General features: G+C 49.5%; 2 protein-coding genes across 2 annotated transcripts in view; both read right to left on the reverse strand.

The window, feature by feature from the left end:
- LOC126409313 (uncharacterized) overlaps positions 1–11,605 on the reverse strand; it is a 12,690-nt gene extending 1,085 nt beyond the window's left edge. Inside the window, exons 1-2 of the mRNA XM_050075374.1 lie at positions 11,001–11,605; positions 1–2,629 (exon numbers count right to left, since the gene is read on the reverse strand). The exon at positions 1–2,629 is cut by the window's left edge and continues 907 nt beyond it. Of these exons, the coding sequence (XP_049931331.1) occupies positions 1–755 (755 nt within the window). The 5' untranslated portion in view covers positions 756–2,629; positions 11,001–11,605. The remainder of the gene's footprint in view (positions 2,630–11,000) is intronic.
- On the reverse strand, positions 5,044–9,126 carry LOC116268056 (uncharacterized). Its single transcript, XM_031649885.1, has one exon. The coding sequence runs from the start codon at positions 9,124–9,126 to the stop codon at positions 5,044–5,046; it is 4,083 nt and encodes a 1,360-aa protein (XP_031505745.1).
- Positions 11,606–13,427: the final 1,822 nt, after the last annotated feature.

Here is a 13,427-nt window from a genome sequence, read left to right on the forward strand (position 1 = left end):
CTAACTTCTTGGCACTCAAAGTATTGCTCCGCTTTAATCACCCAATCTTGGGCGTTTTTGCCATCAAACTTAGGAAAGTCAACCCGAATGTTGGATCTGGGTTCTATGTTCCTTTGGCCCCTCTTTTTCTCACTTCTTTGTCCGATTCTCTCACTATCTTCATCTGAAATTTCTTCAAAATCATTGTCTACCAGTGGTTTGGAACAAGTTGCCATGTTAACTCCCATGGTCTTTTTATTTCCCATGTGAGCTTCATTGGTTTTGGGTGGAACTTGATTATCTTTTCCAATTTTAATCCCTCCAAAACTCGATGCGGCATGCTCTTTGGGAGCTTGATATGATGTGTGAGGCTCTTCATAAGGTCCTTTTCCCTTATCTTCTCGGTTGTGCCCATGATTAACGGATCTTTCCATACGGTCCATTCTTTGATTTAGCCCTTCTATACTTTCTGACAATTGGTCCATTTTATTCATTCGGCCGGTTAAGAAACCCAATTGGTGACTTATTTGCGTGAAGTTATCAGTCATACGAATCATAGCTTCCTCAAAGCGAGACAACCTCTCTTCCACACGTGATGGCTGGTCTTGCCGACTCATTCTTACTCTCATTTCCTCAAGTTCGGTTTCTATCCGTGAGAACTTTTCTCGGTTTGATTCATTCCTTCCGCTGCCCTCATGAACTGATTCGGTGGCTGCATCTTCGACGCCCAATTCCATTTCCTGTTGCTCAACTCTTGTGTTCTTCTTCTTTGCCATAGCTGCTCAATCAGCCCCAAGGTGCTCTGATACCAAACTGGTGGGAACCCGGCTAGGACTGCCTAAGCTCGCTGCCGAATGCCGAACTCCCTTCCCAAGATCTCTTGGGGCAGGCTCCGAATAGGCTAAGTATTAAGAAGACTTTACACTCTTTCCCTGCCGGACAGCAACCCCGGCTTAATTTCCCAAGTTAGGACAGAATTACAAGAGTGTTTCCCGAACCCAAATAGCCAATCCTACTACAAGAATGCCAAGGGGCTCAAGGCTTAATACAACCGCGACGATACAACTTAAACGCTCACCTCACTCAACCACATTCACATCCAAGCATTCATCAAAAACATACATGCCTAAGCGCACAAACCACACCCTCAACCCCTAGGTGGCCAAGCCGCAAGGAGGTGTGTCGTCGGCTGAACGAGCCTCCGAGGACCTCACTATGCCGCGCGCCGTGTAGGCGGGTTTGTAAGCAAGAACACCCTCCCCGTGCTATAGTGGGACAGGGTACAAACCACCTCGGAGCTAGTCCGAGCTATCCACCGAGGCTGGAAAACCAGAAACTAAGCCTCGGTACTCAGCAAATGCCTCCTCGCCCAAGCTGGACAGCAAGCTCCACGACCCCAACTCACCGGTCGCTTGATGGCTCACGGTTCACCTCAGCAACAAGGGAAGCACGGATTACTGTTACAGCAAAACAGTAATCGAACAACAGAGCCAAAGTATGAAATGCCTCACAAGATGCGATCTAAACCCCTCTTTGTATGCTGTTAAGGGGGAAGCAGGCGTCGAACTGGTGTCGACGAGCACCCTTCAACTCCAAGGTTGCGGCTCACGGACTGTTGCAGTCTATGCTAACAGGTTGCAGCCCATCCTCGTTGCAGCAGGGGTATGCTCCGCCAAAACAAGTGCAAGCACGATCAAATCCAGGATATAATCAAAGGAAAACAAGGGATTCAAGGAGCTGAAATCACCAGAGATACTCGTTTCCCCAATATCGAAGAAAACGAGATCGGGGTAGCGTCGAGGCTTGGCCTCTGTTCTGGAAAACGAAGAAGACAGGTTCAGGCGCTGGCAGGGAGTGGCCTCCAGTCTAAAATTCGTAGCAAATCACAGGAGTCTCCAAAAATCCCCAAACTTGGTCAGCAACAAGTAGACATCCTCAGGAGTGGACGCTCCAAGTTTGAGCCAAATCCGACGAGTTTAAGGCCAGGTCGTTGAGCTCTGAAAATCGCGCACGTTCTGTCCTTCGTTCAGAAATGTATCAGGCGCAGAACAGCTTCAGGACTGCTGGAGAGGTCTCCGATGGAAAAATCATAACAATTCATAGACACCTCCAAAAATCCTGAAATTTGGACTGTAGCAAGACCACTAGCCAAGGAGTAGACGCTCCAAATTTGAGCTGAATCTGAGCTGTCTAGACCCCAGTCGTTGATCCCTCAAAGTCGCTGTAGTTCTGTCGCCTGTTTCAGGAAGAGCCGTCGTGCAGAAGAACAGCCACAGGTCTTCAAATCGCCACTCCGCCTCAATGCGATCAAATCAAGAGATGAAACCACTTGCAATCGACAGATAATTAAATTTGGAACAAGCTAAAGTTAATAGATCACCCGGTGATGCTGCATTCCCAATGTTCTAAGCGAATATTGGGTTACAGCCGCCTGTGGCGGAGAAACAGGGATGCTCGCCGCCGATTCCCGCCAGATTCAGACCGTCGCCTCCAGAAACGCCATCTACAGTCCGATCGACGTCAAATTTGGTGGAGATGATCTCAGGGATGTTGGGAATCTAATGGCACCGGAATCGTGAAGATCCAACGGTTGGATCGCCGGAAATGTCGCCGGAAACAGGAACTGGTCGGCGGAATTGCGTGACAGAACCTACTCCGACTTCTCAAGCTCGTAACTCACTCAATACTGAATGGATTGACGCGATTCCACTTCCTATAGAAAGCTTGGTTCGGTGGGAAGCGAACAGTATCAAAATCCCCAAAAGTTATGGCCGATTGACCCTTCGATTTAAGCTCGGATTGAGACTGGCTGTGGTAGGCCTGTTTCAACCGAATGCTCAAAAAGAGGCTCGATCATCCTCCAAACGACCCCCAAACCCATTCTCCTTCGCTTCGATCCTTCTTCAGATCATCCTCACGGATTCCAGAAGGATCCCACGGCATACAAACGAATTGGGGAGGCGATTTACAGTCACTACAAGAGGAAATGACGCTGGAAAAACACACTTAGCTGTATTTCTGCTGAACGGACGATCAAATGCATCTCAGATCTTCACACCGCCGTGTAGGCATTGCGCGAAGGCTGGAGAATGCCTTCCGGATGGTGGATGACGCCTCTCGACACCCCTGTGGCTGAGGAGTCCGCACGGCATTCACCTTTGCTTCTGCTCGGGTAGACGATGAAGAAGACAACCCGCCGGCTGCTTGCTTCGTTTCACCTCCTAGTAGAGAAAACCAGCGGAGGGTGTGGGATAATGTCGGGTTGCCAATCCGCCATTGATGAATCTGAGGAGGCTGGAGAAGAACCTCAGATGTTTCACACAGAAATGGGGAGGAAGAAGAAGATGGAGGCGCAAGAAACGCGCGGGTGAAGAGAAACCTGTTTCTATTAGAAACTTTGTCCAAAAATCATTAACAACTTAGGGTTAACTTCACAAAGACACTATTTAAAGTGTAGCATGACTCGGTTCGGTCTATGTCTCGAACCGGGTCGGTACAAAACTGAAACATAACTAAAAATGAAACCGGTTCCTACTAAAAACGCTGGATTTGGATCGGGTCCTAAGACGGGATCCTGTCAAAACCGCTCCGACTGACCCGTAATGCTGTAATCACTCCGTCTCGGCCTGAAATGGTCGGCTTGGGGCTGAAAACTCCTCCAACTCAGTCTCGGTCCACTGGGCATGTGTGGCTAGGTCGGTCAGCTGGGCCCGGACAACTCCAGCTCACTGCATCGGCTAGCCTCCCTAAGAAAAATGCTGTCCTCGCTGGAATGACCTCCGTGCGTGATACCCTCGGAACAAGGATCGGCCACCCGCCCGAGTGCTGCTGCTGCTAGTGGTGATGGTGGTGCCCGCTCGTTAGCCTCTCTAAGGTTTCCGCTGTGCACTCTGATAGCGTCCTCGCTCGCTACAACCTCACAATGCTCCAGGTGACCTCCAGCGTCGACGCTCTCCTGCGCGCGGCACCCGTCTGCGTCCTCGATGCCCGGTAGTCGGCGATGTCCCTCGGCTGTGCGCTCGGCCGTGCCCCGGAGTTGTGCTGCGCCTGTGGCCGGCAGTGGCATGCCTCCGACGATTACCTGGTGTGACGTTAGGCCTTGTGTGGCGTTATTAGCGCTACAAGCTGCACCATTCACAGTTAGTAAAGCCTCTCTGCCCCTTACACTCAGTGGCCAAGTCTCACCCTTACCAAGTCTCTCATGCCCATCTGGCGACAAAGGGTTCGCGCAGACAAGCTTAGCGCTATCGGCCTGTGGTAGTTGATGGGATTCGGCAGCAATCAAGGCTAGTCCCGGCCTAGTCCTAGGGAGTTCCGTATCAGATCCACCACGCTGAGACTGAGCTTGTCCCCAAGCTCTAGTAGTTGGGAAATCCTGGACAATCCTGTCATATAGCTCCCATGATGTACCTGAATCTGGGCCGTCCCACTCAACTAAAACCTCATGTCTCTGACGCCCCTCTCTCTGCAGGTGCCGGTGACGAAGTATCCTATACGGTCTAGGCCGAAAATCTGGCAAAGGTTCAATAAGTTCTGGCAACTGACCAAAATGCGGCTTGAGTCTAGTTACATGGAAGACCGGATGGACTAATGCGGTGGGTGGTAGTGCTAACCTGTAGGCTCCTTTGCCAACTCTTTGCAAGACCCGGAATGGCCCATAATAACGGGGTAAAAGTTTGGAATAAGGCTGTCCAAGCAACGATTTTTGTCGCATAGGTAGCCTCTTCAACCATGCCATGTCCCCAACCTTGAACTCTCGATCTTTGCGGCCTTTATCATATGTTTGTTTCATTCGATTCTGGGCTCTTACGATATGCTGCCTCAAAACTGTCAAGATCTCATCCCGATTACGGAGTGTGCAGTCCACCTCATCATCTTGAGCTGTCCCTACTTCATAGTTTGGAATGAGTGGAGGAGGACACCCATACAGTGCCTCGTAGGGAGTGATACTAGTCCCGGAATGGAGACTAGTGTTGTAGGACCATTCTGCCCAAGCAAGATACCGAACCCAAGTGTTCGGTCGTTCCCCCGCGAAACAACGCAGATAGGTCTCTAGTGTCCTGTTCACCACCTCGCTTTGCCCATCGGTTTGCGGGTGGTGGGCTGTACTGAAATGCAATGAAGTCCCGCCATGCGCATATACTCGCGCCAAAACGCACTAAGGAATATCGAATCCCTATCACAAACGATAGTGCTCGGCATTCCATGAAGTTTGCCGACATAGTCTTGGTATATCCCGGCAACCAACGGCCCATTGTAGTGTCTTGGAAGAGGGGCAAAATGCCCATATTTCGTCAATCTGTCCACCACTACAAACACCGCTTCCTTTCCTTCCGAACGTGGCATTGCATCAATAAAATCCATTGATACATCAGCCCAAGGTTTTGTAGGTATTGGCAATGGGTGCATCAGCCCGGGTGGCTTGGTTGCTTCATACTTTTCCCTTTGGCAAATCTGACAACTCCTCACAAACTCTTTGACTTCTCCTTTTAGACCTTCCCACCAAAATTGGGTTTTGATCCTTGCAAGCGTTTTGGCCACGCCTTCGTGACCTGCGGTGGTTGAACAATGAAAGTGTGATAGGAGCTCCTTTTTGAGGGAGGAACCGCGTGGTACCACAGCTTTGCCCTTTCGGTAAAGCACGTTCCCCTTCATGCCATGGTTTGGGATTGATCCCGGATTCTGCTGAACCGATGCTCTAAGTAGTCTCAAACCTTCATCAGCCTCTTGCTCAATGACCAATCGCTGCCACAAATCGGTTTCCAGAACGGACAAGGTTAGAAATTGCTCTCCAAGTCTCGATAACGAATCAGCCGCCGAGTTTTCGGTTCCTTTCTTGTATTCGATTGTAAAATCGTAACCCAATAGCTTGGCGAGCCATCTTTGTTGAGTAGGCGTTGAGACCCTTTGTTTGAGCATATACCTTAAACTACTATGATCCGTTCTCACAATGAATTTGCGCCCGATGAGGTAGGGCCTCCATTTCTCCACGGCCAACACGATGGCAAATAACTCCTTTTCATATGTGGATAATGGCTTTGCCCTATGGGTGAGAGCCTTGGACATGTAGGCTATTGGGTGGCCCTTTTGGCTGAGGACAGCCCCAACACCAACGTCGCTTGCGTCCGTCTCCACCACGAAATCAAGTGAAAAATCTGGCAAGGTTAGCACGGGCGCGGCTAACATTGCTGCCTTAAGCTTTACGAATGCTTCCCTTGAGTGATCCGTCCAGGTGAACTCCCCTTTCTTCAACATTTTCGTCAAAGGGGAGGCTATAGATCCATAGCCTTGAATAAACCTTCGATAGTAACCAGTAAGACCTAGAAATCCTCTCATTCCTCTCGGGTCTTTTGGCAAAGGCCATTGCTCCATGGCATGGAGCTTTTCTGGATCAGCTCTAACACCTTCCTTGGACACTATGTGTCCCAAATAGCCGATTGATTCTTGACCGAAACTGCACTTAGAAGCTTTTGCAAAGAGTTCATTCTGCCTCAAAATTTGTAGTGTCTTCCTTAAGTGGACAATGTGGTGCTCTAATGATCGACTGTAAACCAGAATGTCATCGAAGAAAACTAGAATGAAATCCCTCAGATGTGGTCTGAAAATATCATTCATACATCGTTGGAATGTAGCCGGGGCGTTGGTTAATCCGAAGGGCATGACCAAGAACTCATAATGCCCATCGTGAGTTCTAAATGCAGTCTTGGGTACGTCATGCTTATCCATGCGTATCTGATGGTAACCAGCCCTTAAGTCAAGCTTGGAGAAAATGGAAGCGCCCGCCAATTCATCAAGGAGTTCGTCAATGACGGGTATAGGGTGGCGGTCCTTAATCGTGACTTCGTTAAGTGCCCGATAATCAACACAAAATCTCCAAGTTTCATCCTTCTTTTTGACTAACAAAACAGGAGAGGAGAAGGGACTGCTACTCGGGCGAATGATTCCCCCTTCAATCATTTCTTTTACCAATCTCTCTATCTCCGTTTTCTGTGTAAACCCATAACGATAAGGCCTAACATTTACCGGTTCTGCCCCGTTTGATAGGACGATCCTGTGATCGTATGATCTTGGAGGAGGTAACCCTTTAGGTTCAGAAAAGACATCTTCAAAACCATCCAATACTTGCTGAACTTCCTTGGGAATGACTTCGGTCTCTGTCCCTTTTGGAGGTACATCAGTGGCTAACGATATCAGCCAGAGGGCTGGCTGTTGAGCTACGAGAGCCTTGATGGCTGCCTTCGGTTCCAAGTTGGGCTGGATTCCTTCGAGTGTCACTTGATCTCCTCCTTCCCTCTCAAATCTCATCTTCATTTTGGAGAAATCCCAGTAGATTCCCCCAAGTGTCTCTAACCAATCAACACCAAGAACAAGGTCCATCCCTTTTATCGGAAGAACTAAGACATCTATCTTGTATGGGATCCCTTGCACGGTTATATCCATGTTTCGGCAAATGTGGACGCAAGGTAGCCTTGTTCCATCTCCTACCAAGACCGTGAGTGGTGCTTGATCTTCCAATGTGCATCCGCTATCCTTGGCCGTTTCTAAACTCATAAAATTATGAGTTGCTCCCGAATCTAGCAAGATTGTGACTCTGTGCCCTTGAATGGTTCCAAGAACACGCATTGCTTTAGGACGGTTTGGGTCCCTCATGGAGTGAAGAACCCCATCCACCTTCTCAATTTCCGTTGGGCACTCTTGTTCTACTGGTTGCTCTTCCTCAACTGGGATTGAAACCTCAACTTCGTCCTCATCCTCTACAACCACCATTAGCTGAAACCTCTTACATTTGTGTCCCTTGAACCACTTTTCCTCACATGACACACATAGCCCGGCTTTGAACCTTTCATCCCTCTCCTTAGCGGTGATGTAACGAACCGGAACATTGTCCCTAACGGCTGGACGTGTATCCCTCTTTGGAAACCCTTGTGGCTGTGGTTTAGGAGTAGGCCTGTTGAAATTCCCTTTGTTTTGGTTGAATCCTCCGGTCTTAGAGAATTTCTCATACGCTGCCCGTTTGAGGAGCTTTTCCTCCATAACTCGTGCCCTTGCAAAGCAACTGTCTAAGTCTACATGTTCCTCGGATAGCATCTCAATTCTAATATCCTCTCTCAATCCCGACATGAATGCACCTATGAGTGCGGGTTCGGGCCAATCTCCAACCATACATGACATGTCCTCAAATCGACCTTGAAACTCCTCCACGGTAGTGATTTGTTTCATGTTGATGAGCTCCACATGATAGTTAGTATATGACGAGACTCCAAAGCGAGCGAGTAATGCATTTGAAAATGTTTCCCATACCATGACCGGGTTTTTCCTCTTGTACGACCGATACCACCTCATAGCTGCCCCTTCAAAGTAGATCATGGCCGTTGTAATTTTTTTGTCTTCCCTAACTTCTTGGCACTCAAAGTATTGCTCCGCTTTAATCACCCAATCTTGGGCGTTTTTGCCATCAAACTTAGGAAAGTCAACCCGAATGTTGGATCTGGGTTCTATGTTCCTTTGGCCCCTCTTTTTCTCACTTCTTTGTCCGATTCTCTCACTATCTTCATCTGAAATTTCTTCAAAATCATTGTCTACCAGTGGTTTGGAACAAGTTGCCATGTTAACTCCCATGGTCTTTTTATTTCCCATGTGAGCTTCATTGGTTTTGGGTGGAACTTGATTATCTTTTCCAATTTTAATCCCTCCAAAACTCGATGCGGCATGCTCTTTGGGAGCTTGATATGATGTGTGAGGCTCTTCATAAGGTCCTTTTCCCTTATCTTCTCGGTTGTGCCCATGATTAACGGATCTTTCCATACGGTCCATTCTTTGATTTAGCCCTTCTATACTTTCTGACAATTGGTCCATTTTATTCATTCGGCCGGTTAAGAAACCCAATTGGTGACTTATTTGCGTGAAGTTATCAGTCATACGAATCATAGCTTCCTCAAAGCGAGACAACCTCTCTTCCACACGTGATGGCTGGTCTTGCCGACTCATTCTTACTCTCATTTCCTCAAGTTCGGTTTCTATCCGTGAGAACTTTTCTCGGTTTGATTCATTCCTTCCGCTGCCCTCATGAACTGATTCGGTGGCTGCATCTTCGACGCCCAATTCCATTTCCTGTTGCTCAACTCTTGAGTTCTTCTTCTTTGCCATAGCTGCTCAATCAGCCCCAAGGTGCTCTGATACCAAACTGGTGGGAACCCGGCTAGGACTGCCTAAGCTCGCTGCCGAATGCCGAACTCCCTTCCCAAGATCTCTTGGGGCAGGCTCCGAATAGGCTAAGTATTAAGAAGACTTTACACTCTTTCCCTGCCGGACAGCAACCCCGGCTTAATTTCCCAAGTTAGGACAGAATTACAAGAGTGTTTCCCGAACCCAAATGGCCAATCCTACTACAAGAATGCTAAGGGGCTCAAGGCTTAATACAACCGCGACGATACAACTTAAACGCTCACCTCACTCAACCACATTCACATCCAAGCATTCATCAAAAACATACATGCCTAAGCGCACAAACCACACCCTCAACCCCTAGGTGGCCAAGCCGCAAGGAGGTGTGTCGTCGGCTGAACGAGCCTCCGAGGACCTCACTATGCCGCGCGCCGTGTAGGCGGGTTTGTAAGCAAGAACACCCTCCCCGTGCTATAGTGGGACAGGGTACAAACCTCCTCGGAGCTAGTCCGAGCTATCCACCGAGGCTGGAAAACCAGAAACTAAGCCTCGGTACTCAGCAAATGCCTCCTCGCCCAAGCTGGACAGCAAGCTCCACGACCCCAACTCACCGGTCGCTTGATGGCTCACGGTTCACCTCAGCAACAAGGGAAGCACGGATTACTGTTACAGCAAAACAGTAATCGAACAACAGAGCCAAAGTATGAAATGCCTCACAAGATGCGATCTAAACCCCTCTTTGTATTCTGTTAAGGGGGAAGCAGGCGTCGAACTGGTGTCGACGAGCACCCTTCAACTCCAAGGTTGCGGCTCACGGACTGTTGCAGTCTATGCTAACAGGTTGCAGCCCATCCTCGTTGCAGCAGGGGTATGCTCCGCCAAAACAAGTGCAAGCACGATCAAATCCAGGATATAATCAAAGGAAAACAAGGGATTCAAGGAGCTGAAATCACCAGAGATACTCGTTTCCCCAATATCGAAGAAAACGAGATCGGGGTAGCGTCGAGGCTTGGCCTCTGTTCTGGAAAACGAAGAAGACAGGTTCAGGCGCTGGCAGAGAGTGGCCTCCAGTCTAAAATTCGTATAAAATCACAGGAGTCTCCAAAAATCCCCAAACTTGGTCAGCAACAAGTAGACATCCTCAGGAGTGGACGCTCCAAGTTTGAGCCAAATCCGACGAGTTTAAGGCCAGGTCGTTGAGCTCTGAAAATCGCGCACGTTCTGTCCTTCGTTCAGAAATGTATCAGGCGCAGAACAGCTTCAGGACTGCTGGAGAGGTCTTCGATGGAAAAATCATAACAATTCATAGACACCTCCAAAAATCCTGAAATTTGGACTGTAGCAAGACCACTAGCCAAGGAGTAGACGCTCCAAATTTGAGCTGAATCTGAGCTGTCTAGACCCCAGTCGTTGATCCCTCAAAGTCGCTGTAGTTCTGTCGCCTGTTTCAGGAAGAGCCGTCGTGCAGAAGAACAGCCACAGGTCTTCAAATCGCCACTCCGCCTCAATGCGATCAAATCAAGAGATGAAACCACTTGCAATCGACAGATAATTAAATTTGGAACAAGCTAAAGTCAATAGATCACCCGGTGATGCTGCATTCCCAATGTTCTAAGCGAATATTGGGTTACAGCCGCCTGTGGCGGAGAAACAGGGATGCTCGCCGCCGATTCCCGCCAGATTCAGACCGTCGCCTCCAGAAACGCCATCTACAGTCCGATCGACGTCAAATTTGGTGGAGATGATCTCAGGGATGTTGGGAATCTAATGGCACCGGAATCGTGAAGATCCAACGGTTGGATCGCCGGAAGTGTCGCCGGAAACAGGAACTGGTCGGCGGAACTGCGTGACAGAACCTACTCCGACTTCTCAAGCTCGTAACTCACTCAATACTGAACGGATTGACGCGATTCCACTTCCTATAGAAAGCTTGGTTCGGTGGGAAGCGAACAGTATCAAAATCCCCAAAAGTTATGGCCGATTGACCCTTCGATTTAAGCTCGGATTGAGACTGGCTGTGGTAGGCCTGTTTCAACCGAATGCTCAAAAAGAGGCTCGATCATCCTCCAAACGACCCCCAAACCCATTCTCCTTCGCTTCGATCCTTCTTCAGATCATCCTCACGGATTCCAGAAGGATCCCACGGCATACAAACGAATTGGGGAGGCGATTTACAGTCACTACAAGAGGAAATGACGCTGGAAAAACACACTTAGCTGTATTTCTGTTGAACGGACGATCAAATGCATCTCAGATCTTCACACCGCCGTGTAGGCATTGCGCGAAGGCTGGAGAATGCCTTCCGGATGGTGGATGACGCCTCTCGACACCCCTGTGGCTGAGGAGTCCGCACGGCATTCACCTTTGCTTCTGCTCGGGTAGACGATGAAGAAGACAACCCGCCGGCTGCTTGCTTCGTTTCACCTCCTAGTAGAGAAAACCAGCGGAGGGTGTGGGATAATGTCGGGTTGCCAATCCGCCATTGATGAATCTGAGGAGGCTGGAGAAGAACCTCAGATGTTTCACACAGAAATGGGGAGGAAGAAGAAGATGGAGGCGCAAGAAACGCGCGGGTGAAGAGAAACCTGTTTCTATTAGAAACTTTGTCCAAAAATCATTAACAACTTAGGGTTAACTTCACAAAGACACTATTTAAAGTGTAGCATGACTCGGTTCGGTCTATGTCTCGAACCGGGTCGGTACAAAACTGAAACATAACTAAAAATGAAACCGGTTCCTACTAAAAACGCTGGATTTGGATCGGGTCCTAAGACGGGATCCTGTCAAAACCGCTCCGACTGACCCGTAATGCTGTAATCACTCCGTCTCGGCCTGAAATGGTCGGCTTGGGGCTGAAAACTCCTCCAACTCAGTCTCGGTCCACTGGGCATGTGTGGCTAGGTCGGTCAGCTGGGCCCGGACAACTCCAGCTCACTGCATCGGCTAGCCTCCCTAAGAAAAATGCTGTCCTCGCTGGAATGACCTCCGTGCGTGATACCCTCGGAACAAGGATCGGCCACCCGCCCGAGTGCTGCTGCTGCTAGTGGTGATGGTGGTGCCCGCTCGTTAGCCTCTCTAAGGTTTCCGCTGTGCACTCTGATAGCGTCCTCGCTCGCTACAACCTCACAATGCTCCAGGTGACCTCCAGCGTCGACGCTCTCCTGCGCGCGGCACCCGTCTGCGTCCTCGATGCCCGGTAGTCGGCGATGTCCCTCGGCTGTGCGCTCGGCCGTGCCCCGGAGTTGTGCTGCGCCTGTGGCCGGCAGTGGCATGCCTCCGACGATTACCTGGTGTGACGTTAGGCCTTGTGTGGCGTTATTAGCGCTACAAGCTGCACCATTCACAGTTAGTAAAGCCTCTCTGCCCCTTACACTCAGTGGCCAAGTCTCACCCTTACCAAGTCTCTCATGCCCATCTGGCGACAAAGGGTTCGCGCAGACAAGCTTAGCGCTATCGGCCTGTGGTAGTTGATGGGATTCGGCAGCAATCAAGGCTAGTCCCGGCCTAGTCCTAGGGAGTTCCGTATCAGTGTCCTTCCCTGCCTGGCCCTCGGCCTGCAGTGCTCGCTGTTCCCCGACAGCGCCTGCGGTGTCCTTTGGGACCGGATCAGGTACACAAGTGGATTCACGAATGGTCTGGAACATTTATGGTAGACTAGGTGATTTTCGCGTTAGCCCCTTTTACCCGGGAGCGATCGCCCAAATCACCTGTTAGGACTCGTCCCGATTAGGCCAGAATTTCCTAACCAAGACGCTCCTACTGCCAAGACCGACTTGAGTACTACCTAAAAACCAAAATTCCTAAATAAAATTTAGTACAATTAATCTACCCGGCCGGACAAACCCCGGCGCACAACCCCTAGGATAAAGTTACACAGGGTTAAGTTTCCCAACCTAACTAAGGAATAACCTATTACAAACAACTACAGGGGTTACAGGCTAGTACAAACGCAAGCGATACAAAGATTACTCTCAACTCACTCACAAACACACCAAACCATGCAAACCACTTCTAACGGACAAACCACACCCAACGAAAGTAAATGGGTAGGTCTGCTCCTTGCGACCGTGTCTCGGGCAATAAGACCCTCGAGGTGCCACAGTGAGGAGCTTGGCCGAAGCCTGGGCTAAAACAACAAATTAAATAAACTAGATGAAATCCTAGTGCAAAAACAGAATGAACACCCTCCCCGAATCTACAAAGGCTGGAGAGCGTTACCGACCAAGGCGCTGCCTTGGCTGTGCCGAGAGACCACGGGGTAGAATACCTAAGCCCCGGGTATT

This window comes from Nymphaea colorata, unplaced genomic scaffold, assembly GCF_008831285.2.
Source record: "Nymphaea colorata isolate Beijing-Zhang1983 unplaced genomic scaffold, ASM883128v2 scaffold0083, whole genome shotgun sequence".
Classification (NCBI taxonomy): domain Eukaryota; kingdom Viridiplantae; phylum Streptophyta; class Magnoliopsida; order Nymphaeales; family Nymphaeaceae; genus Nymphaea; species Nymphaea colorata.